The 20971-nt window shown below is 45.6% G+C and overlaps 2 protein-coding genes across 4 annotated transcripts; one reads left to right on the top strand and one right to left on the bottom strand.

Annotated features, from left to right (window-relative positions):
• Positions 1 to 204: 204 nt before the first annotated feature.
• On the bottom strand, positions 205 to 14845 carry mapk3 (mitogen-activated protein kinase 3). The gene is made up of 9 exons (XM_086154278.1): positions 14429 to 14845; positions 12625 to 12807; positions 11437 to 11626; positions 7381 to 7497; positions 7183 to 7297; positions 6965 to 7096; positions 6057 to 6166; positions 5381 to 5509; positions 205 to 3116 (listed from the first exon to the last, which is right to left on the bottom strand). The coding sequence occupies exons 1-8, from the start codon at positions 14647 to 14649 to the stop codon at positions 5390 to 5392; spliced, it is 1188 nt and encodes a 395-aa protein (XP_086010404.1). The 5' UTR covers positions 14650 to 14845; the 3' UTR covers positions 205 to 3116; positions 5381 to 5389.
• nudt9 (nudix (nucleoside diphosphate linked moiety X)-type motif 9) lies at positions 14259 to 20500 on the top strand. 3 transcript variants are annotated; one of them, XM_086154281.1, is made up of 8 exons: positions 14259 to 14466; positions 16627 to 16896; positions 18267 to 18356; positions 18629 to 18715; positions 18840 to 18951; positions 19514 to 19660; positions 19755 to 19839; positions 20015 to 20500. In XM_086154281.1, exons 1-8 carry the CDS (start codon positions 14456 to 14458, stop codon positions 20158 to 20160), a joined length of 948 nt encoding a protein of 315 aa, XP_086010407.1. In that variant the 5' UTR covers positions 14259 to 14455; the 3' UTR covers positions 20161 to 20500. The 3 variants fall into 3 exon arrangements, with proteins under 3 accessions (XP_086010407.1, XP_086010405.1, XP_086010406.1); XM_086154279.1 differs by lacking the exon at positions 14259 to 14466 and adding an exon at positions 14987 to 15945; XM_086154280.1 differs by lacking the exon at positions 14259 to 14466 and adding an exon at positions 16027 to 16221.
• Positions 20501 to 20971: the final 471 nt, after the last annotated feature.

Here is a 20971-nt window from a genome sequence, read left to right as displayed (position 1 = left end):
TGCATACTTATCTTCAGACGGAGGCCGAGCTCAGACACGTCGCGAAGGACGGATGGGAAGACGAGCAGCAGGAAAAGCAGGTTTCCTTTTTTTTTTTCACTTCCAGTCTTGATTTTTTCACCTCCAAGACTATAATTACTGCTAATTATAATTATGACATTCAGAGACAGATTGTGAAGCGGCATTAAGAAATAAAACAAATGCAACAGTATCAGGAAATTTTTATTTAATCATATGTATATAATTTCTGTTTCTGTTAATCGTTTAATATCCATAGAATATACAGACTATAACCCTCAATAACTCATATCTCTGACAACCTACTAATATCTTTTTGATAAGACCTTTATAAGATCGGGGACGGGAAAGGGGGAAAAAAGTTTCAGAAAGATCGAAAACACTTGTCAATGATAATCACGCTTGTAAGAGAAATAAGGAAAATACAAATAAAAACATCCAAATTAAAAAAAAACAACAAAACTTTAACTCCCTTTTAAGTAAAAAAAAAAAACCACCAATATAACAACAATAGTAATAAGAACAACCATTTAAAAACAACATCTGGAAACAGGCCTCTTGACAGACAGGCCACTAGACTTGTTGATACTGTGTCAATGTGTATGGTGTGTTTTTTAAGTGCAATTTTCCCACAAACACACAGATGCACCCGTCGGTGTGTGCGAGCGTGTCAGGATTGCAACATGTAGTCCTCTTGGCTCAGTCCCACGGCGACCCAGGGAGATGTTTGGTCTGGTGGCAGGTCAGAGAGAGAGAAATCCCGCGGGGCCTGGTGACCGACGGCTGGACACGAGCGTGAACATCGCTAGGAAATAAAGGGCTGCTTTTGATTCGATCGAAAAAAGAAGGAAAAAAAGAACTAAAACACAATCGGAGACATGAAAAAGCACAGTATCTGCAGGGTCGGGGGAGAGGGGCACCCAAGCGGTGAGAAACAACACAATTCTAAAATTAAAGGACACACAAACAGCGGAAAGTCTTGGCTTTATAATACAGAAGATGCACAAACAGTCACTGCAGGCGATGAGACTTAGAAGAACACACACTCACACACACACACCGGCCAAACTTAAAGCTGAGCCAAGAGGGAGGAAAGGCCGAGAAAAAGTCAGACTTCCACCTCAGGTCGGGGGTTCAGGGAGGGGCACAAAAGTGCAGGCGTGCTGATCGAGACGTGATCGAACGACCGGCGGATGCCGACCGCTAGATTCCTCTCGATGATCCGGGTGACCTTCTGTGGAGAAGACGGGGCGGAGACGAGAAGACGGGGGACCGACAGGACCAAGTGGAGGAGCCCTTTGAGTAAAGCGTGGCGAGCACTGGGGGAGGCCAGTAGATCCATGCGTCATAAAGCCTCACGCCAGAACACATTCACACACACACACACACACACTGCACAGCTAGCTATGGCTTCTGAGGAGAACAGCCTGAGACGTAACACAGACGGACAAAAGGAGGGAAAAAAAAAAAAAAAAAAAAAAAAGAGTCTGGGTGTGCGAGCATCACGGCTGCCCTGAGAGACGATCCAGTGCATTGTTGGTCCGTGTTCGGGCTTCTTATGCAACACAGTCGTGCACACGCCAAAGGGGGGCAATAAACAGCAACACACACACACACACACAGAGTGTGAACAGGTGACGGGGGAAGAGGAAGAGGCAAAAAGCATAAAAAAAATAAATTAAATAAAGACGTTAAATCGATACATGATGGTTGTCGCTCGGCTGGGTTTGATTTTTTTTGCTTTTTGATGACAGGTGTGGTTCTCTGTGGCCACCAGGGGGGGCTGTTCTCGACATGGAGGGTGACTGAGCTGCAGGGACCCACTCCGGGTATTCACACCACTTTTGTTTAAAAAAACAAACAGTCGAAATCAAAACCCGAGCCGTCCCTTCTGCTCCTCAGCTGGAGGCGGGACCGGGATGGATGGTTGCAGCCTCACGGCCAAACATCTCGTCTCTGGGACGAGAAGGCAGAAGCTGCGGCGGCAACCTCAGGCCGACCCGGCCCTGCCCGACTTCCAAAACACAGATTACAGGAATGCGATATATTCGAAGGAATGAGCAACGTCGTGCCGTCAACGTGAAGAGGAAGGAGGGCTCGGCGTGGCCGAGAGCACACAGAACACTCTGGAAAAGGAGGGGTGGGTATCGTCACGTGAACGCGACATCGTGGAATTTGTTCTCTTTTTCGGGGTTCCCCGTGAAGCGCCATCTGAAGAAAACCAGGTCGAAGGTTCAAGAAATAGGTTGAACGCAAAAAAAGGTTACAATTCAAAACACCGGATATTTCATTGTTGCTTCCCAACCAAGTTCCTTGCATCAATCTGCCACTTTGGTAAATTTCAGGAATGCATGCATTCATATGAATATCATACAAAGAAAGAAAGAAAGCAGTTAAGAAGGAAAGAAGGGGGGGGTTTGGAAAGCGCAACAACAAAGTTCATAAACCTGCCAACATGCCAGTAAAAACACTGAATCTCAAAAATCAAGTGTTCAAATATGACTTGCCAAATATAAACTCCAGAACATACAAATACGAATCTGAACCGATGCAGAAAAACACTGGAAACGACCGTATGAAAAAATAAACGAAGAAGCGACAAGCACACTGATAAAGGAAACAAACCAAAAAAAAAAGAAGGTATTTTTCTATATTATATACAAACATACATCCGGTTAGCATCCCCGTTCTTTTTAGCCCTCTTTTTTTTCTTTCTTTTTTTTTTTTTTAAATCTCCGAGGTTCAAATTTACGCGTAGCAAGACAAAGAGTTACGATGTGGGTTAATACAGTAGTATGAGCTTGTATGCGGGCGGCGAGGAGGCGAGGCGGCGTTGGCGAGCAGCGTGGCGCCGACAGACGGGAAGAGAAAAGTGATGTGGCGGATGCAGACGGACCCTCGGACACGCCCAACCACGGGAACAAATAGACAGGAAACTTAGCTCTCTCGCAGGTACAAATGGAAAGAGAAGCAGATAAAATGTCCATATTTCTTCTTTTTTTTTCAGTTTTTTGACGAGGCTTCTTGTCTCAGGTGTATTAGCATGTGGTTTGAGGGGTGGCGGGGCGTCTTCAAGTCATCCAAGACTCGCTTTTGGCCTGAAAGGAGAAAACAGATAAAAAAAGGTGAAAAGGAGGGTGTTCAATCACAAAATAAGCTCAGGTTTAACAAAATACTTTAAGAAAAAGAATATGGGATAATGAGAAACGAATATTGGCACAAGCATAAATAAGCAATTCATACGGTCTTTTTTTCTTTTTATAAATTTCTTTCTATGAATGGATTCATTCTGACTGATATTCTTGAGAGAAGATGTATCTCCCTGATGTTCACTCACCAACACACTTATCTTATTCACATAAACCCACAGAGTGACTGGCAAAAAAAATGTTTTCTTAAGCAAACGGCATGAATATTGAAAAAAAGTTGAAAAAAAAAAATGTCGGTTTTCTTTAACTGGTTAAAATTAAATATTTAGTTAAAACCCTTTGGCTATGTGGCCTAATATTAGCAGTTACAGTAGATGTTGGAGGACCCGCTGGTATTCCAACAACAGCCGTGGGCGTCGCCTCACGATTCACAGCACACATTCCACCGACACACACAAGAGCCATTGTTGTTGCTGCGCTGCTTCACGGATCCGCTCTGTTCTCACACCAATAATTTGTTCGCACCCGAGCTAATTGTAGGTTGTCTTTTGAAATGAGAAAAAATAAAAAATGAAAATTCCATGAAATTCTGATCTGTTTTTCAGCTGATACCCTGAGGGGGGGAGGGTGGAAAAAACACAACACAAAACCTAAAAAAGGACCATTTTCAGGTAAAACTTGAGATTATGAGCTTAATTTACAAATGAAATGTGAGACAGAAGCACGTTTCTCCCTCAATAGGATGGCTTTCCATAAAAATAAATGTATTATAATGAGCGCCTGCTGGTCAAAACAATTCAACAGGAACTGCCAGGGACAATCTGACTTGTTTTTATTATTTTTTCTACTGATGTTACCAAGATTCCTTACACACACACACAGGTAGAGGGTGGATATGCAGGTTGAAAATGACCCGTTGAGTCTTTTTTCAAATGGAAAATGATTTCATTTTTAATCTTTATTCAGAGCAGGAGGGGAGATTTCATCACAAATGTGGAGGTGCATAAATGCGCGCGCGCACACACACACACACACACACACACACACACACACACACACACACACACACACACACACACACACACACACACACACACACACACACACACACACACACACACACACACACACACACACACACACACACACACACACACACACACACACACACACTTGCAGTTGGCGTGGGCTCAATCACCGGGGTCATCCAAAATAGCACATGCAGTGGCTGCGGAGGCTGCGAGGGGATGTTTGGGTGCCAGGAGACTCCAGGGACATCTAGTGGGCCTTAAACCACAACCCTCGCATCCTTCAGCCTTTTATAGTTTGGAGTCAATAATAGAAATATTTGATTCCACCCTGACGCCAAAAAGTGACACTGATAGTCTGTTCAACGGTAAGTACAAGTAGAGTCTAAATGAGAGCACAGAACGAAATGACATCCCAGAATAAGCACTTCATCGGGTTGGGATTTGTATGATTACACTTAATAATGTTTGATTACACTTAATAATGTTTAGTTCAACTCCTGAGCCGTGCGGAGAACCTGGAGGAAAACCTAAAAACACGTTCAGTGAAAACAATAAAAAGTATGTCGTATTATTACGCGGCTGACGAGATTAAAAACACATTTCCAAAGTGTCAGAGCTCCATCCATCCAACCTCTGGCAGGGATCCTTCTGGATCCTTCTTTGGACGAGGCCACCGGAAGGATCCAGAAAGATCACCAGATTTATGTGGCGCAATATTAACACAATATTAAGGGACTCGATTCATCCCAAAACTTATCCGGATGAAGGAAAACGTCATCATCGGCGATAAAGTTTGCAGCGACGACCGTTGGCTTGGTCTGATCACTTGTTAAAGATGTCCAATAAGAAAACTGTTTTTTTATCTCAATTTAAATCAAACACGGGCCGAAACAAATGTCATGAGTAGAAGCTTCTGAGGGTCTCGCTCTGCGGCCCCAAAACTTATTTATAAATACACATACCTTAATTTAGGTATATATATATTAAATTACACCTATTTCCTTACTTAGTATTTATTGATGACTTCAATTACTGTGCAAAAATGTACTTACTGCTTTTACAGTTTTTTTTCCTCGTACACAGCTGTAAGCTGTCTCCTATACTGTTGTAAGGAAGAATTTCATTGCCTGAATGAGCCTGATATTCTTACAATGTAGATGACAATAAAAACATCTCGTATACCTGTGTGTCTCAGGAGCCTTGGTAGTTCTCCTGGAAGCGAGCAGTTTCCTCAAAGATCAGCTCCTTCAGTTTCTCCTTAGGAAGATCATCCAGTTCCATCGAGAAGGTGAAGGGCTCCTCTGCTACTGGCTGCGCACACACACACACACACACACACACACACACACACACTTTTAATGCAGTCAGGATAAAGGCAGCGGTCAGACAAATGGGGGCAATGTTTACTTTTGGATGTGTTTTCACTGAAAAGGAGCACAGGCTACAGTATTTTATGTTTAACTGGAATGCGATCAGGGATTTCAATCTCTGAGCTTTTTCTAAAACCGCGGAGCCGTTTCACACTTAGTGCATTCCAAAGGCAGGTAAGAAGCTTCCAGAGGTTCTGAGCACAAAGCAGGAAAGGCTAAATCCTAGCTTAGGGCCGGAAACCGGTAAACATATTGACGGACCTTCATGAAAATCTCCAGAGAAGCAGGACTCAAAGGATTCTTTTCTCCTCATTGCTTTGGTTTCCTGTGCACTGTACAGCTTTTATCAGAGTAATCTATTACTGAGGCGCTCCTTCATAAAGTCTGACGTGCACTGTGTGTACGTGTACGACAGAACAGAGTTGGAGAGTATTTTCAGAATATAACAATCATGTGAAGGGAAAACTCCAGGCGCTGAGATGGTGTACCTCATCTGTGGGGTCGTAGTACTGCTCCAGGTAAGGATGAGCCAGGGCCTCCTCCACGCTGATGCGCTTCAGAGGGTTAAAGGTCAACATGCGTCCCAGCAGGTCCAGAGCTTCAGCAGAAGAAAGAAAACACTATTACAGGCGGTACAGAAATAGAAAATATCATATGCAATATAAAACTAGACGAATAGGAAATAAAAAGGCCATACATTTCAACCGACTGACATTTTCTACAATTTCTTAAAAGGGAACTGTAAATTATTGGTATTTCAGGTGACATGATTAAATTATTATAAACTTGCAAATCATCTTTTTATAAAAATCGAGCTCAATTGTAAAGGCTCACTTGCACACTCGCTCTTTAAGGAATCTCATCTTCCCAATATATTCATGTCACTTGAAGTACTTTATTGCCAATTTGTAAATCCTTGCAGACACACTTTCCCCCTCCTGTCGTCTGAAACCTCTGAGGTCAGTATGTAAGTGGTCTGAACGTATGCAGTGATTCCACACCTTGTTGTTTAAAGTGCTTTACACTCGAGAGCACCAGTACAGCAACTTGCTGTTCAATGACTTGCCTAGGAACAAGTTGAGATGTGGCCAGGAGAAGCTGAGGAGTGAACCAATGTACTGTATATGACACATTTTAGTAAGATTAAAAAAAACAAAAAAAAGAAAACGCTCATTAGAAATGTATGTGTAAATACAACTATCTGGTTATCTAAGGGCAAAAATTCAGGTTTTAAAGGTCAGCGCTGGCCAGACGTCAGCAGGACCAAAAATGTGACCAAATGAAGTCTGACAACCTGCAGGATCACATTCAGCCTCCATCTTTGATAAAAAGAGACGGGCGCTGTTGTGTCTTAGAAATGTCTAGACGCGCTGCATCTACAAAAGTAAGTCTCTACCTTTTGCGTCGGCCTTGTAGAAAAGCTTTTCCCAGGGGACCTTGGGTTTCTCGGGCAGGGACTGCAGGTAGTTGCGCGCCTTCATGTTGATAATGCAGTTGAGGTCTTCTTGAGACGGCGAGCCGAGGACGCCTGGGCGGAGGGAGAATCAAGGGGCTTTCAGCTCCAACGCTCATGTCGACGCCGCTCGGCAGAAACGCCCGCTAACCCCGTCTCACCCAGTATGTGGTTGAGCTGGTCCAAGTAATGTTTCCCAGGAAAGATGGGCTTGTTGGACAACATCTCGGCCAGGATGCAGCCCACGGACCAGATGTCAATGGACTTGGAGTAGCCCTGGGACGCGGGCGGGTTTCGGGTCAGCTGAGCAGAAGTTGCCCGGTAACACAAATGACAGACGACGTAAAATGCACGCTTACCTTGGAGTTGAGCATGATCTCGGGAGCCCTGTACCAGCGAGTAGCCACGTACTCGGTCAGGAAACCTGTGTGGTCGTGCTCGGGGTCGGCTATTCGCGCCAGGCCGAAGTCACAGATCTGCGGACGCGACAGGCAACCTCACTCAGAATCGGGTTTACGGTTCGTCATCTGGACATTAACGGCGTGCGCATCGGCGCTGTGCCGTTCAGCTCCGGAGCCACGATTCTACGTCAGCCTTGTTTTCGCGAAACCACGCTGGCGTTGCGACACGCGTCCGCTCGCCCCAAACTTAGCGTCGTAGCAATGGGTTGTGTAACATGAATGTGCTCGGTGGCTGTTATTTCCTGTCTGCAAGCCCAGTTTGTAATAGAGTGAAAAGGCTCTGGAAGGAGGTAAACGGCTTCGGCAACAGATTCTGCAATCTATTTTTGCAATCCACCGGTTTAAGGGATCGTACATTTAGTCTTGTGTTACCCATGTTTTTGCTTTTTATAAATTTCATGGTATCGATTTTTCAGCTGACTGTTTGTCTATGTTCCCGGCTTAAAACTGCAGAGTTCAGAAAAATGTATGAACCGCAATCGACAAAATGATGCAGAATTTACTACAGAACCCGGAGCTAGAAACAAGTGGGCATACGGGAATTTAGTTTGGAGAGTCGGGAAAACAAAAGCATCTTTGTGCTATTTCCCTATTGCTGAAGCAATGAAGGTTCCTCTTATTTTCAAAATGTATACATTGCACAAAACATCTGCAAAGTGAAACTGAGGGGAATTGAGTATCCAAGCATTATGTAGTCAATCCCTGCAACAGTGCATCAGTTTCAAAGAAACTGTCAAATGGCGACGTGGAATCAATTTACAATGATAGTGGCGCTGATAAAAATATCCATAACTGGCGCCACTGCATCGACAGACATAAGAAGAATGATCCCGATATGCTGCAGTATCAGTATTTTAGCCCTCTAGCTACTGAACTAAACTGCCAGTTACAATTTCTACAAATTTATCCTTATTTCATTTCAGGTTATGCTTAGTTGAAATCAATATTTGTGCCGCTTCTTGAATTACAAAGGACTAACAAGGCCGGTCTTGCCGGGAGCAGCTGTGATTATGGGTTTTTTTTGCTGTTAAGGAATATAAGCCTGCAGTGTCTGGACTGGAAGGCATCAAAAAGCAGCAACAACATGCTTCTGTGTTCTCCTCCCACATGGTCAGCTAATCCGGGATCACCGACCAGCCAGTAGAGAGTGACCCGGATCTGGACCTGGACCTGCACCGAGACCGATGACGGCAGATCGCCAAACAACTCGTACTAATTGGTTCCAACCTCATTGTATTTAAAATTAACCCCAGGCAGCCTTTTTAATTTTAAGTTCTCCGAAACTTGTGCTTCATTGCACTTGAATGTGTGTGTTTTTCAGGGTGAGCAAAGCAAACGATACCGATCAGTGTAAAAACTGCAGGCATACAAGGGCATGTTACGACAGCTCCGCTCCGTCAGAGAAAATGAAGTCATGAAAACACAAGAACAGTACGAATACATTTGGACACAACTTCACGACATGGAGATGAGTATTCCTGATAGAATACTGTTAAGAATCACCATCACTGGGCCGGAATATGAATCTAGGCTTAGTTTTAACTGAAAGTCAGGTTGACGTAAACGGTCACATGGTGTGGATGTTTGGAATCGGCCTTGTTGCATAACTCTACTTGAAGTAGGTTCACGGTGGCTTTTTCTATAGTTGGGAGGACGCACATGTGCACAAGGGTGCCGCGTGCAAAAACACGCACTTTGAATCCTCGGTGAGTGAAATTGTTGCAAAAAAAATAAATAACTACTACAAATAGTGGAAAGTGCAGCAAAGTAAACGAAAACATTTAACATGAAACCGCTTGAAGAGCGTTTCTTTTGAAAATATTCACAGCGATTTGGCAGGAGCACATTCTTCCAGGTGAAAACACACTGAGAATCCAGTGTTGAAATCTGAGGATTGTCTATCTGTGTCTAAAGTGCAACCATACCCTTTATAGGAGCGGTGTGATTGTTTCGTAATGCTGCTCCACAGCTTACTTTTCCTGTCACATGCAACTTACTGCCTGACTTGCACGACTGGTAGAAAGACTCCAATATGACTTATCGCACCCAGCAGCGGCTGGAGCTCCGCAAACATTTCTTTCACTTTGGACTTTTTCTCCATTCATTCAAGATTTTTCCTGGTTATGGTGGAGACGGGGTTCACCCCGGACCCGTCGCCAGTCGATCACAGGGACACACACAGATCTGTGCAACCATTCGCTCCTGCACTCCCATGCCCGGGCAATCTAGGGTCTGCCATTAACTAGGCTGCATGTTTTGGAAGATTGTGGGGGGAAAACAGAGAGTAACCCACACAGACATGGGGAGGACATGCGAGATCTGCAAACCGCTGCGCCGGCACTCAAATCTTTCCCTGCATGTTGTATCTGCCACACATGCGGGTAAGAGGGCTGTTACCCGGTGGCTAGCTAGAATTAGCGAGCAGATTGATTTCATAATAGCTACAAGGACCTGCTGTGCCGCGGTGGTCTGTTGGAGGTTGCTGTTTGCAGACATCAGAACTTGTCTGAGGAGGTTCTCCGTCATCCAGGTCGTGGTGAATTCTCGCTGTGGCACCCGGACTTGAACTTCTTCAGTTCTAAAGAGTTCTGAGCCGAAGAAGCCTCTCGGACGAGGGGCGAAACGTCTTCACGGGAAGAAATTCAAGTCCGGTCGCCACGACATCAGAACTGCTCCTAAGATCCCGAGGCAGTTTTTAGGGACCCCCTAAAATTGAACCGATCGAGGTCAATTGTGAGCCACCGAAAGCCTGCGACGCTCTTACAGCCAGTTATACATTCATACTGGAGAACTGCTGAGCCCCATTTCGGTGACCTGCCTGCCTCTCTGCAGTTTGTGTAAAATCCAACTTGAAAAAACAAAACAGGAAAAGCCACCCGTCTGTTGAGAAACACTACTCTTCGGGGAAGATACTTTACTCTGCGATGGTTTACTGACAATTTGTATTTGTTGCTGTTTCAAATGTTTGTACCCTTTAGGTTGTAATCTGCACATCCGTTACCGTGGCAGTGGGTGCAGCAGACTCACGGCTGCCAGCTAAGAACCGGCTGGAGCCACACCCTTTGTTCACAAAACACTCAGCATCCTGTGTCTCGTATTGTGTTGTGGAAATACAACAACATAACCCGAGCGCTTTCTTTCTCCTGCCATGACACTCTGAGAGGCCGGTAAAAATCCGGCAGTTTTGCTCTGTTTGCCGCTCAAGATGAGACACGTAGCTCTGGGGTTTGAAAAAAAGCTCCGATCGCAACTGAAGATAACACAGATATTTGCCGATAAGGAAGTTGCAATATCCAAAATGCTTCGTAAACACTGATCTAATGAATTATTAATTCTCTTTCAACCTTTTATTGAGAAAATAAAAAAAGGCTACTATTTACCAGAGTGCATATATTGGAGGAGGTCACACGGTTACATGACCATTTGTTCAGATGTGGAATGTGGCTTTGCTTGGTGGCTGCTCACCCCACCTTTGGTTTAATAAATGAAAGTATGAACTTCAGTCAAACTTCAGGATTTACTTGTCATGGTGATTTCAAGGTGACATACATGGAGAAACTCATTTTCCTGGCTTTTAATCAAGGCATGTTGGCACATGTCTTGAACTTGCTACATGTCAAATATGTTTGAAAAAACAATAAAAAAAACAAACAGAGAAATTGTATGTCAAGAACCCTGTAAATATTTTCAGAGCAGTACTTTCCCATTGCAACTGAAGAGTAAAGTACTCTGTGTGTCATATTTATTAGATCCATTATAATTGGTCATCCAATTATTTATAGTTTGCCCGTTTAGTATATTTTTAAAGGAAACCGAACAAAACGCAAGGCGACGACCATTTCCGACCGACCTCAGATTGTGTCGGAGCTCTTTACGAGGCTTGCGGATTGATCTTAAACGCCAGCGGACGGCAGCGATGCCGCGGCTTGCTCGCATGCACGTTGACAGACTGACCTTGAGGTCACAGGTGGTGTTGATGAGCAGATTGGAGGGCTTGAGGTCACGGTGTAGCACGTTGGCAGAGTGGATGTACTTGAGACCGCGCAGGATCTGGTAGAGGAAGTAGCAGACGTGGTCATTGCTCAGCCTCTGGGTCTTAAGCAGCTTGTACAGATCCGTCTCCATCAGAGTCTGGACGATGTAGCTGGAGGTGAGCGCGGGTCAAGGAGTAGATCTCTCGGGCTTTTTAAGACTCATTACCTACATGGGCTCTTGAGAAAACGTGAGACGCGTCACGCCGACAAAGGAGGTTTCCTACCAGACAAATTGAAATGCAGCTGCTGCACTTTGACCCAGTCTTGTTTTTGCTGACTCCCAAATGAACCTGGAGATCAGGATCGTTACTATTGGAATTTCGTTAAAACTTGGATAAAAAAAATCACACTAAAAACGGGCATCAAAAATATGAAAACAAAGAGTAAACCATTTTAGCGGGGGAGTTTCGTTGCTCGTCCACTTCAGGGGATCACTAGCAAGTACAAAAAAAAAATGAAATAATAGAAAAAAAGACAATGAATATTGACTTTAGGGAGTGCAAAAATAAATAAATACACAAATGAAATTTAAAAAAATATACCAAATGGTCACGAATGTCAGGTGTCTGTTTGTATAAATAAATAAATGCCCGTGGAAGCATCGCGACGAGTTGATATTGTGGCTAAAATCGGTGGCATCAGCCCAAACCAAGAGTCATTGTGAGTCAGGGACACCCGTGGTACAACTGGGCAGGTCAGAGAAGAAAAGCAGACAAGGCCAGCTTACATTTCCTTTTCTTTTTGCGTGGACAAAGCACCTTTTCACAGAGGTCCCATCAGAGCCGCCTGCACACTGATCCACAGAGTCACCATGATCACAATCTACAGCCGGCTGCCCTTCAAGCCGTCACCATTGCCGTGCCTTTTTTTTTTTTTTAAGAAGATTGCAGTACGACCTAGAATTAAATTCAATGGTTGTAAATAGCGGTCACCTTAAAACATTCCACAGGTTATATTTCTAGGTGTAAAATAAAACCGAACCAACGGTAAAAGAAAGCATAAGGCACTCTTGTCCGTGGCTTACGAAGAAGGCCGAGATGCAGCCGGCGAGCAAAATACGGAGAAAAAAAAGCAGACAGTGGCTCGTGCGCAAAGCGCGAAAGGATACACGTCCCTCATGTTGTCAATGTGCCGTGCCCTGAGAATGTCATTGATACCGATGATATTCTCATGGTGGAAACGCAGCAGGATCTTGATTTCCCTCAGTGTGCGCTGGCAGTAGGTCTGATGCTCAAAGGGGCTGATTTTCTTGATGGCGACACGCTGGTTTGTCAAGTTGTCCAGGGCAGAGCTGGACGGGGTTGGATAAAGAGAGAAGCACATATCAGGTCTCGAGTTACACACTGCACAGAAATGATGCTATCGGCAACGGGCCGGCCAGCTCTGAAAGGGCGTAGAATCGGTCTCATGAGATGCACTTGTGTTTTGCTCGGATGTGTGTGTGTGCGTGCGAGGTGCAGCTCGTCTACACCTACAGTTGTGTAGGTGTAGAAACGACACATCGTGCAGCCCTTTGACGAGGGCTGTGAGGTTTCAGCAAGGCGAGAATGAATTCTTCTTCCAAAAATGACAAAAAAGTATTGAGAGAAAAAAGCTGCATCGTTTCCAATCCATTAAACCCAGTTAGTTTTGCTCGACTGACACGGCGTTGGACGCACAATGAATGAACCCGTATTCAAAGAAAACTCAAAAACCTCACCGTGGCGGCCAAACCACCGAGAATTAAAAAGGAAAATAAATCAAACTGTGGCTAAAAGATTCACGGGTTTGCAGAACTGAGGAAAAACACTATTAAACTGTCCTGAATTACCTGAAAATTAGCACGTCTAAACCTGAGAGAAATGACAGGTTTACTCTTAATGTGTGTGTGTTTGATAAGAACTTACAACTAAAGCGACGAACCAATGGGGTCGTTGTTTTCGAGCTAGACATAAGAGTTTATCTTCTTGTAAGTTCTACATCGTGTGCAGGCACCAAACGGTGCATTTTGGGATGTCTCCCGTCTGCTGGTTGCTATGGCAACTGCCAGGCTCTTCGGCGGAGCCGCTGAGCTCCGGCTTCCCCGCGGTCTTATTCCTCTGCCTCGACCGCCGCACCACAAGCCGGAGAGGCGGCACAATTACAGCTTTCCTATTCGGTTAGAAAATCCTAAAAAGAGGACAAGAAAACGGCAGAAACGCCGAGATTTTATGGTCTGGCCGCGATGAATCACGCCGATGGCGACGAAAAACTGCCAGTGGGTAAACAAGAGTTGACAAACATGTAACGCTGCCAACGGTGTTTCCACGGTGGATCCACGGTGGATCCACGGGACCGCGCTGACACGCACAGGATCCGGATGCAGCCGACATGTCCGCCGTGCGTCCGAGGACGGAGCGGCCCGGGAGCGGCCCGGCGCCGCGTCCGGGGCCGAGGAGGCGATGACTCGGCACGGAAGTGCAGCGGGGTCGCTTCGCTCGCCCGCACCAGGCTGGAGATCGAGCAGCGATAACACGCGGAGAGGCCTCGGCGCCCCGCCGCCGCCCGCATCCTCCGTCGGAGGCCGAAGGGCCACCGGGGACGAGAAACCGGCCGGGATCGCGTCGAACTCCCGGCCCGCATCCAAAGTTCATCGGCGGCCGAGCGTCCTGCGCAGTCACTCGTTTCCTGGGAAAGCTCGTAGCCACGCCTGTAGCTAGCCAAGCTAGCCAAGCTAGCCCCGCTAGCTCCGCTAGCCAAGCTAACCGCAAAGCGGGCTCCCGCGGAGCGCTGTTTTATTTGGACATTCTCGGGTTAAATGTTTGCGTCATTGCCACACTCGTGTTTACGAAGCTGCGCCAATATTAACCACCCAAAAGGATCTGGCTGGCGTGGTTTGGTGGCCCGAAACGACGGGCTGTACCAGCTAGTCCTGCTGATTTTAGACAACTCACCACACCATTCCGTACGCCCCCTCCCCGATGTACGACAGGTTGGTGTAGCGGGGGCCCACGTCGAAAATCTGACCCTTGACGGACTCCGACGCGGGTTTGGTCCCCGCGGCTCCGGGCGCTCCTTCGTGCGCGGTAGCGCAAGCCGCTCCGGCGGCGGCGGCGGTGGCGGCGCCGGTGGATCCCGCGGCCGTGACCGCTGCGGTGCCGCTGGAATCCGCCATTCTTCCTCTCCGAAGCCGCTCTGTCACTGCGCGTTCGCCCGACACACTTCCGCCGCTCTTATCTCGCTCCGTCCGCGGGGAAGGCCGGCGTGTCGGTCGGTATGTCGGTCGGCTGGGAGGCTCGGAGCTCAGCGGAGCGGAGGCGAGTTCAGCGAAGTCCGTCCTTCTCCGCCGCCGGACGGGAAACCCAGTTCATGAGCGGGCGCGGATTCGGCCTCAGCGCACGGCGTAAATGCAGGAGCCGCGCTCGAAATGGCACCGGGGCGGCTCGCTCGGGCGGGGTTACGTCATCTGGATCCAGTTCAGGAATCACCGCCTGCTCGGTGTCAGCATGACGACGAAACAAGCACACCCCACCCCGCAGAACGCGCACGGCGGAGAGTGGGCGTGGCGACGCGGTTGCGCGTCACTTTGCAAGTCAACGCGATTATTTAGCGACTCTTTTGGACATAAAATCAACTGTTTACAATCTTCTCCTTTTTTCCCGTCCACTTCACGTTACATTTACGGACTCAATCGGCGGTTTGCTGCAAATCACGACCTTTATTGTGATTAAGATAAGATCAACTTTGTGGATCCACATAGGGGGATTAGTTGTCACGGCAGCCTAACAGTTGTAACGTCAAATACATATGAATATAAATAGGAATAGAGCGACATTACAAGACAGAAGGTAGCGAGACATCCACGAATAAACACACAGCAGCAACAACGATGGGGATAATAAAGGATAACATCGAGGAGCAGCGAGGGTGATAAGTAAACAACCGTATAAATAGAGTGACGATATCAATGGATACGATAAATAAACAGGCAGGATGTGTGCGGGCTGGGACCAACAAGGCTAAGAAAGATAGCAGAATAAGGGCGTGACATGGGATCGGATGACGTATCATGAGTTATCTTTGTCCCCAGTAATAATGATAACAATGGCAATAATATGTGAGGATCGGTTTTGTCAAAATCATTCAAATTAATAATTATGATGGCGATCGTCAATCATGAGAGGTAAGCACGGCGCCAGGTATTATTATAAGAAAGCTACAGCTTTTGTGTACGACCGACTCGGGTCACCATGGAAACGAGAGCGACCGTAACCACACCCATGCCGTGACGTCACCGGGCAAGAGGGTTCACTTCCTGGTTCCGTTTCTCTGCGTGTTGTTACTATTGTTGATGTTGTTTTTTGTCCTCCACGGTCCGGCCAATGTTTCACCGCTGCCTTGGAGCGATTCGTCTGGCGCTGACCGTCTTCGGGTTCCCGGTTCCTGCTTCGGGCTGCTCCTCTGCACTCCGGTACGAACGTCCGCGGGGAAAGATTTCACACACACCAACTTTGCCGATTGGACCAGTGTGTTTTATCTTTTATTTCATTCTCGCACCCTTTCTCGATCTCCTGCGGGGCGCGGCGGTGCAGGGATGAGCGCTTCCGCCTCACAGCGGGTCTTTGTGTTTGCGTGGCTTTCCTCCCGCAGTCCACAAACATGCGGGAGGTTCGTTGAAAGAAAGTGTGAAAATGTGGCCCTTCGCCCAACGACCGCATCCCTGCGGCCCTGACCGCAGGAAAACAAGGTTAGATCCTGGTCGGATGGATGGACTTCCAGATATGTCAGATACTTGTCAACGTGTGGACGCGTTCCGTGTGGTCGTGGGGCATTTGGGATGAGATGATGAGATGAGAACAACTTTATTTATCCCGAAGGAAATTGTTGTGCCAGAGTTTCAAGTAGAAACATAACAGTAATAGATAATAGTAGAAAGGAGGAAGAATAAGAAATGCAATGAAATATAAATTGTCTAATTCGTGCGTTTCCCCCATCCCGCCGCTGCATCTCAGCTCCATCAGCTGATCCCAGGTGTTTTCCACGGACTGTTCAACATGAAGGGATGACTGAGCTCCCTTCTCCTATGTTGAGTTCATGTACAAATATCAACATGTGCTGGTACTTCATTTCACATTTCTGTCTTTCCAAACAGGCCTGTCTTCATCGGCTCCGGTCGTTCTTTCAGCGCCGCACCAACCTCCGGACCCTGTCACCTCCACACGTCCCGTTTCTCAACAATGTCCTCTTTGGCATCGGCACACGTTAACGCCAGATGTTGCCAGTATCCGCAGTCCACAGTGAAGCGCGTGCCAGTGAGCGACACCCAGGTGGACTGGGCCGTGAACTGGCCTCGGTACAATCCAGCGAGCTACACCGATCCCGCCGTCGAGAAGAAGCCGTCGTGGGCCGATTCTGATATTGGGTACGTCTTCCGGATGTTCTCCGGTGTCCTTCGTTCAATCGCGTCAAGTTTAAGGAATTCATCCGTCCATCTTTCTTCTGCCGCTTATCCTGACCTCAGGGTCGCGGCGGAAGCTGGAGCCTATCTCGGATGAGTTTGAGGAGTTCTTGAATGGAAATGGCAATCTGTCTAGGAATATCTTGGTCTTATTAGCTTACTTTAAAAAAACTATTCTGTTATCTTCCAAAAAAATGTTTGCGTTTATAATCTATCCCTTCCGATCGTTATTTGTCTTTGCTCTACAGTTTTATCAAGAACAAAAAGATAGAAATGAAGTCATGATTAGCTTCAGTTGCAAGCACCAAGGAAGGCATTATTTAGTATTTTTTTTCTAGATAAGCAGGACTTTTCCAGCCAAAGTATTTTGATATACAGTCAAGTATTATAAATAATGACTGTGTATTAAAAAAAGAGAAACAGTAATAGAAGCATATGAACCAGCAGAGACGAATTACGATCTATAGTTTGGTCATTTCGATAAAGAAAATACCTTTTTCATCAAATGTATTTCCATATTGAGTTTTACGTGCCCATAATGCCTTATACTTTCCTCAAAGAAACGAAGGTTCCAGAGAGTGATGAGTGTTTTGTGAATATCATTACTGTTGTTAACCACAATCTGTTGAAGATATTATTTTGTTGGCTATGAATGCAATGTTTTAGATAACAGTTTTTGTCATTTTGCAGCAAAACAGGACATAGCGTTAAACGGTAGCTACTTTTTCAACTGTTAATTTGAATTAGTCTAAATTACAGCCTTGTGCTTTCGATTGACTTTTGAATTCCAAGTTAAGTCATATAAAATGTAATACTTCCACAACAAGAATAATGATAAAAATATTAAAAATGAATATCCGTTAGTTTTGAAATGTGAATGTTTCAGGTTCCCGACACATATTATTCACACGATTCAGCAAATTTGGTCAATTTAGTACATTAGGTATCTTCTTTAACCCTCATATTATGTTAAGGGTCAATTTGACCCATTTCACCCATTGACCCAATGGGTCAAATTGACCCTTAACATAATATGAGGGTTAAGTTACTTCAATTTCCTTGCAGAAATTCCATCCACTGAGAAATTCTGCTCCAAAAGATCCATTGGACTCTGGACGATACTCCCTTGATTTGCCGTGGGTGTCTTCTTGGCCTTTCTTGAGCTTTGGAATTTTCTTTACAGGGAAGACAGTGTGGACAAGACGAATGATTGCGGTTGCCAGTATCCGTTTCTCCAAGGAAACATGAATATTTCATCAGTCGGTGCTGTGAAGCTGGACGGTAATATTTTTTGTGTGACGGTTCATTTTAATAATGTTCCACTTGTTCTGCAGCTCTTTCTCCCCACGGTTCAACACGGTGGATGGAGGCGTGGACAGGACGAGCTTCGACGGGAGCTACAGAGTGGAAAATGGGAAGCCTCTGTAAGTGACTCCAGCCCAAGAAAAACAGTCCCTTTATGATTTCTCTTGAATAGTTGGGAACGCGGTCATCTGGTTTTACTCAAAGTCTTCTCGTGGTTGGACTTTGAGAGGAAATCAGCACAACATGTCTTCGGTTTTCCTTCTTCTGATGTTTCTGCTATCGGTTTTGTGCATATAACATCATTTTTAAAGTGAATTTAACACACTAAGTGGCATAAAAATACATGTGACTTAACCAGAAAATGTACCATAAATATATATGTTTTTTTCAGAAATCCTCACGGACGCACGGGGTTAGCTGGGAGGGGTTTGCTTGGAAGGTGGGGACCCAATCACGCAGCGGATCCCATCGTCACACGGTAACGTTTGTTTGTAAATTAATACTAGCCTGATTTTTTTTTTTTTTCCAGTCAAAATGCCATGGTCCTGAAAGATTGAATGTCTTGACGTCACAGATTCCTCTTGTGTGTCCTTATCTGGCAGGTGGAAAAGAGATGAGAAGGGAGCAAAGATATATCACCCCGTGAGCAAAATGCCTCTCCTCCAGTTTGTGTCCATCAAGAGGAAAGACTGTGGGGAGTGGGCCATTCCTGGGGTGGGTGTTTTATAATATCTTACTGATGCCTTTCCTGTCTCTGTGACACCAGAACAGACTGTAACATAGAAGTAGTTTTACAACAGGATTGGCGTTAAAAACGAAATGCCTCTCTCTCAACTGGACCAGCATGAGAATGAAAGCTGCTAAACATCATTTCGTGTGTCGTCTTGGTATTATTGAATAGGATAGATTGGAATACACCTTTAGTTTTCATCATTAGTGATATTATTGATTCAGATGCATAGTTCACTTCATGGAGAGACAGAATTTGGCCGGTAAGAGCTATATTTTAAAACTTAAGTCAACATGTTTTGAGGTTTAACGGTCAGTTATTTCAAACCTCCAGTTTGCATGACTGGTTTAATCTTGTAGCAGCTGATGAGAAGATAGATGAATATGAAATGGTGGTGGTAAATAGAGATAATGCACATCTTACTGCAAAACCTTGCAGTCAGATGAAAGCTGCAGTACTCGAAACCTCCTTTTTGGTCGATAATACATTTTGATTAACAGCGCAAAGTATTGTTAAAATATTTTATTGAATGGAAATGTTTTCCAGGGGATGGTGGATCACGGGGAGCGGGTGTCTCTCACTTTGCTGCGGGAGTTTTCGGAAGAGGCGCTGAACTCGCTTTCGGTGTCGCCGTCAGAGAGGGAAAAAATCCACGAGCGCATCGAAAAACTCTTCAAATCGTCAGGGTTTCAGGTAAGCAACCTCTCTTGTTGTAGCAACGCTAACGGCACCGAGTAGTCATTGGCATGCTAACTGCGGTAAATAAATGCCGTTTGCTCCCCTTTAGGTGTATAAAGGCTATGTGGATGATCCTAGAAACACCGACAACGCCTGGATGGAGACGGTTGCGGTCAACTTCCACGATGACAATGGTAACGTTAAACTTCATCTCCATTTTTATATTCATCCCAAAGAATGTGCTTTTCACAGTTACAAAGTTAGTATCTCATCTATTAAATAAATAGCAACCGCTCAGTTTGGCCAGGTTGTTTCGGCGGAGGTACGCGGACCATTGAAGGGTGGTGTCGGGGTTTGTCGTTTCCGCAGGCAACAGCGTGAGTGAGCTGACTTTGCAAGCCGGCGATGACGCAGGGCAAGTCCAGTGGGTCGATGTTGACTCATCTTTCCCGCTGTACGCCAGCCACGCCCATTTCCTCCAGATTGTGGCCAAAGAAAGGAAAGCCCACTGGTAGACCGGGACGACCGGCCGACAAAATAAGGGAACGAGGTGTCGTGCACCCTGCCACGCATTTCCCAAGGCACATATTCACATTTCACGCCGGTTTTCTTTCACCAATAATTTTACCTATAAGAGCACAATTCTAATATCTGATCCCTCACCAATATCCGTACTGCAAAACCATAGCTTTTAGTGGACATGAAGTGTTATTTTGGACAGACGTCATATACAGAGACTTTGGTACTGTGGTGATGATGTATAGTGGAAGAACATAATTATCAATTGTAATAAGCTATGATGCAACCAATAATGAAGTATTAGCTGGAGATTGCACGGTACTTGTTATGACAAAAGATCTCATTGCAGACACAGTCCCATAACGTTGTCCTTATTGAGGTCCGACTGAACGCTGATATCAAAGTGCCTCTAAGGGTCCTTGAAATACAAGATAAACAACATTTCTCTTAAGGTCCGTTGTGAACGCCTGCACCTTCACACGGGAGCAGAATGTGAGGCCGTCCCTGCAAACAGGAGACGCAAAAAAAAAAAAAAAAAAAAAAAACGAAGCTGGAGGACAAACATGTTGTCAAGTGGCAACAGACGAGGAAAGGAAAGGCCATTTCACACTCAACGGCCTCCAAATGTTCACATCGCTATGTGTCTCTGCCCAACTGTGAGCTGTGAAACCAGGAGGTGAAATCATTGCAAATCAAACAGATTGTGTTTGCGCCTCCTGGTTTAAAAATGAGCACTTGGACATCTCCCTCACCCGAAGCCAGCAGCCGGGTGTGCCGCATCATAATATGGTCAACAGAACTCATTGT

The sequence above is a fragment of the Fistularia commersonii genome, chromosome 10 (assembly GCF_037954325.1).
Source record: "Fistularia commersonii isolate RoL2024-O1a breed Wild chromosome 10, RoL_Fcom_v1.0, whole genome shotgun sequence".
Classification (NCBI taxonomy): Eukaryota; Metazoa; Chordata; class Actinopteri; order Syngnathiformes; family Fistulariidae; genus Fistularia; species Fistularia commersonii.
Note: the sequence above shows the minus strand (reverse complement) of the source record. Positions and strands in the feature narration are given on the sequence as shown.

Excerpts from the sequence above, each read along its gene's own strand:
- mapk3 (XM_086154278.1), bottom strand. The coding sequence starts at position 14,649 with ATGGCGGATTCCAGCGGCACCGCAGCGGTCACGGCCGCGGGATCCACC. Across the intron at positions 12,808-14,428 it reads GGGGCGTACGGAATGGTGTG|CTCTGCCCTGGACAACTTGA; the intron begins GTGAGTTGTCTA and ends AACCCCGTCCAG. Across the intron at positions 7,298-7,380 it reads AGATCATGCTCAACTCCAAG|GGCTACTCCAAGTCCATTGA; the intron begins GTAAGCGTGCAT and ends CCCGCGTCCCAG.
- nudt9 (XM_086154279.1), top strand. The coding sequence starts at position 15,857 with ATGTTTCACCGCTGCCTTGGAGCGATTCGTCTGGCGCTGACCGTCTTC. Across the intron at positions 18,357-18,628 it reads GTGGAAAATGGGAAGCCTCT|AAATCCTCACGGACGCACGG; the intron begins GTAAGTGACTCC and ends TGTTTTTTTCAG. Across the intron at positions 19,661-19,754 it reads TCAAATCGTCAGGGTTTCAG|GTGTATAAAGGCTATGTGGA; the intron begins GTAAGCAACCTC and ends GCTCCCCTTTAG.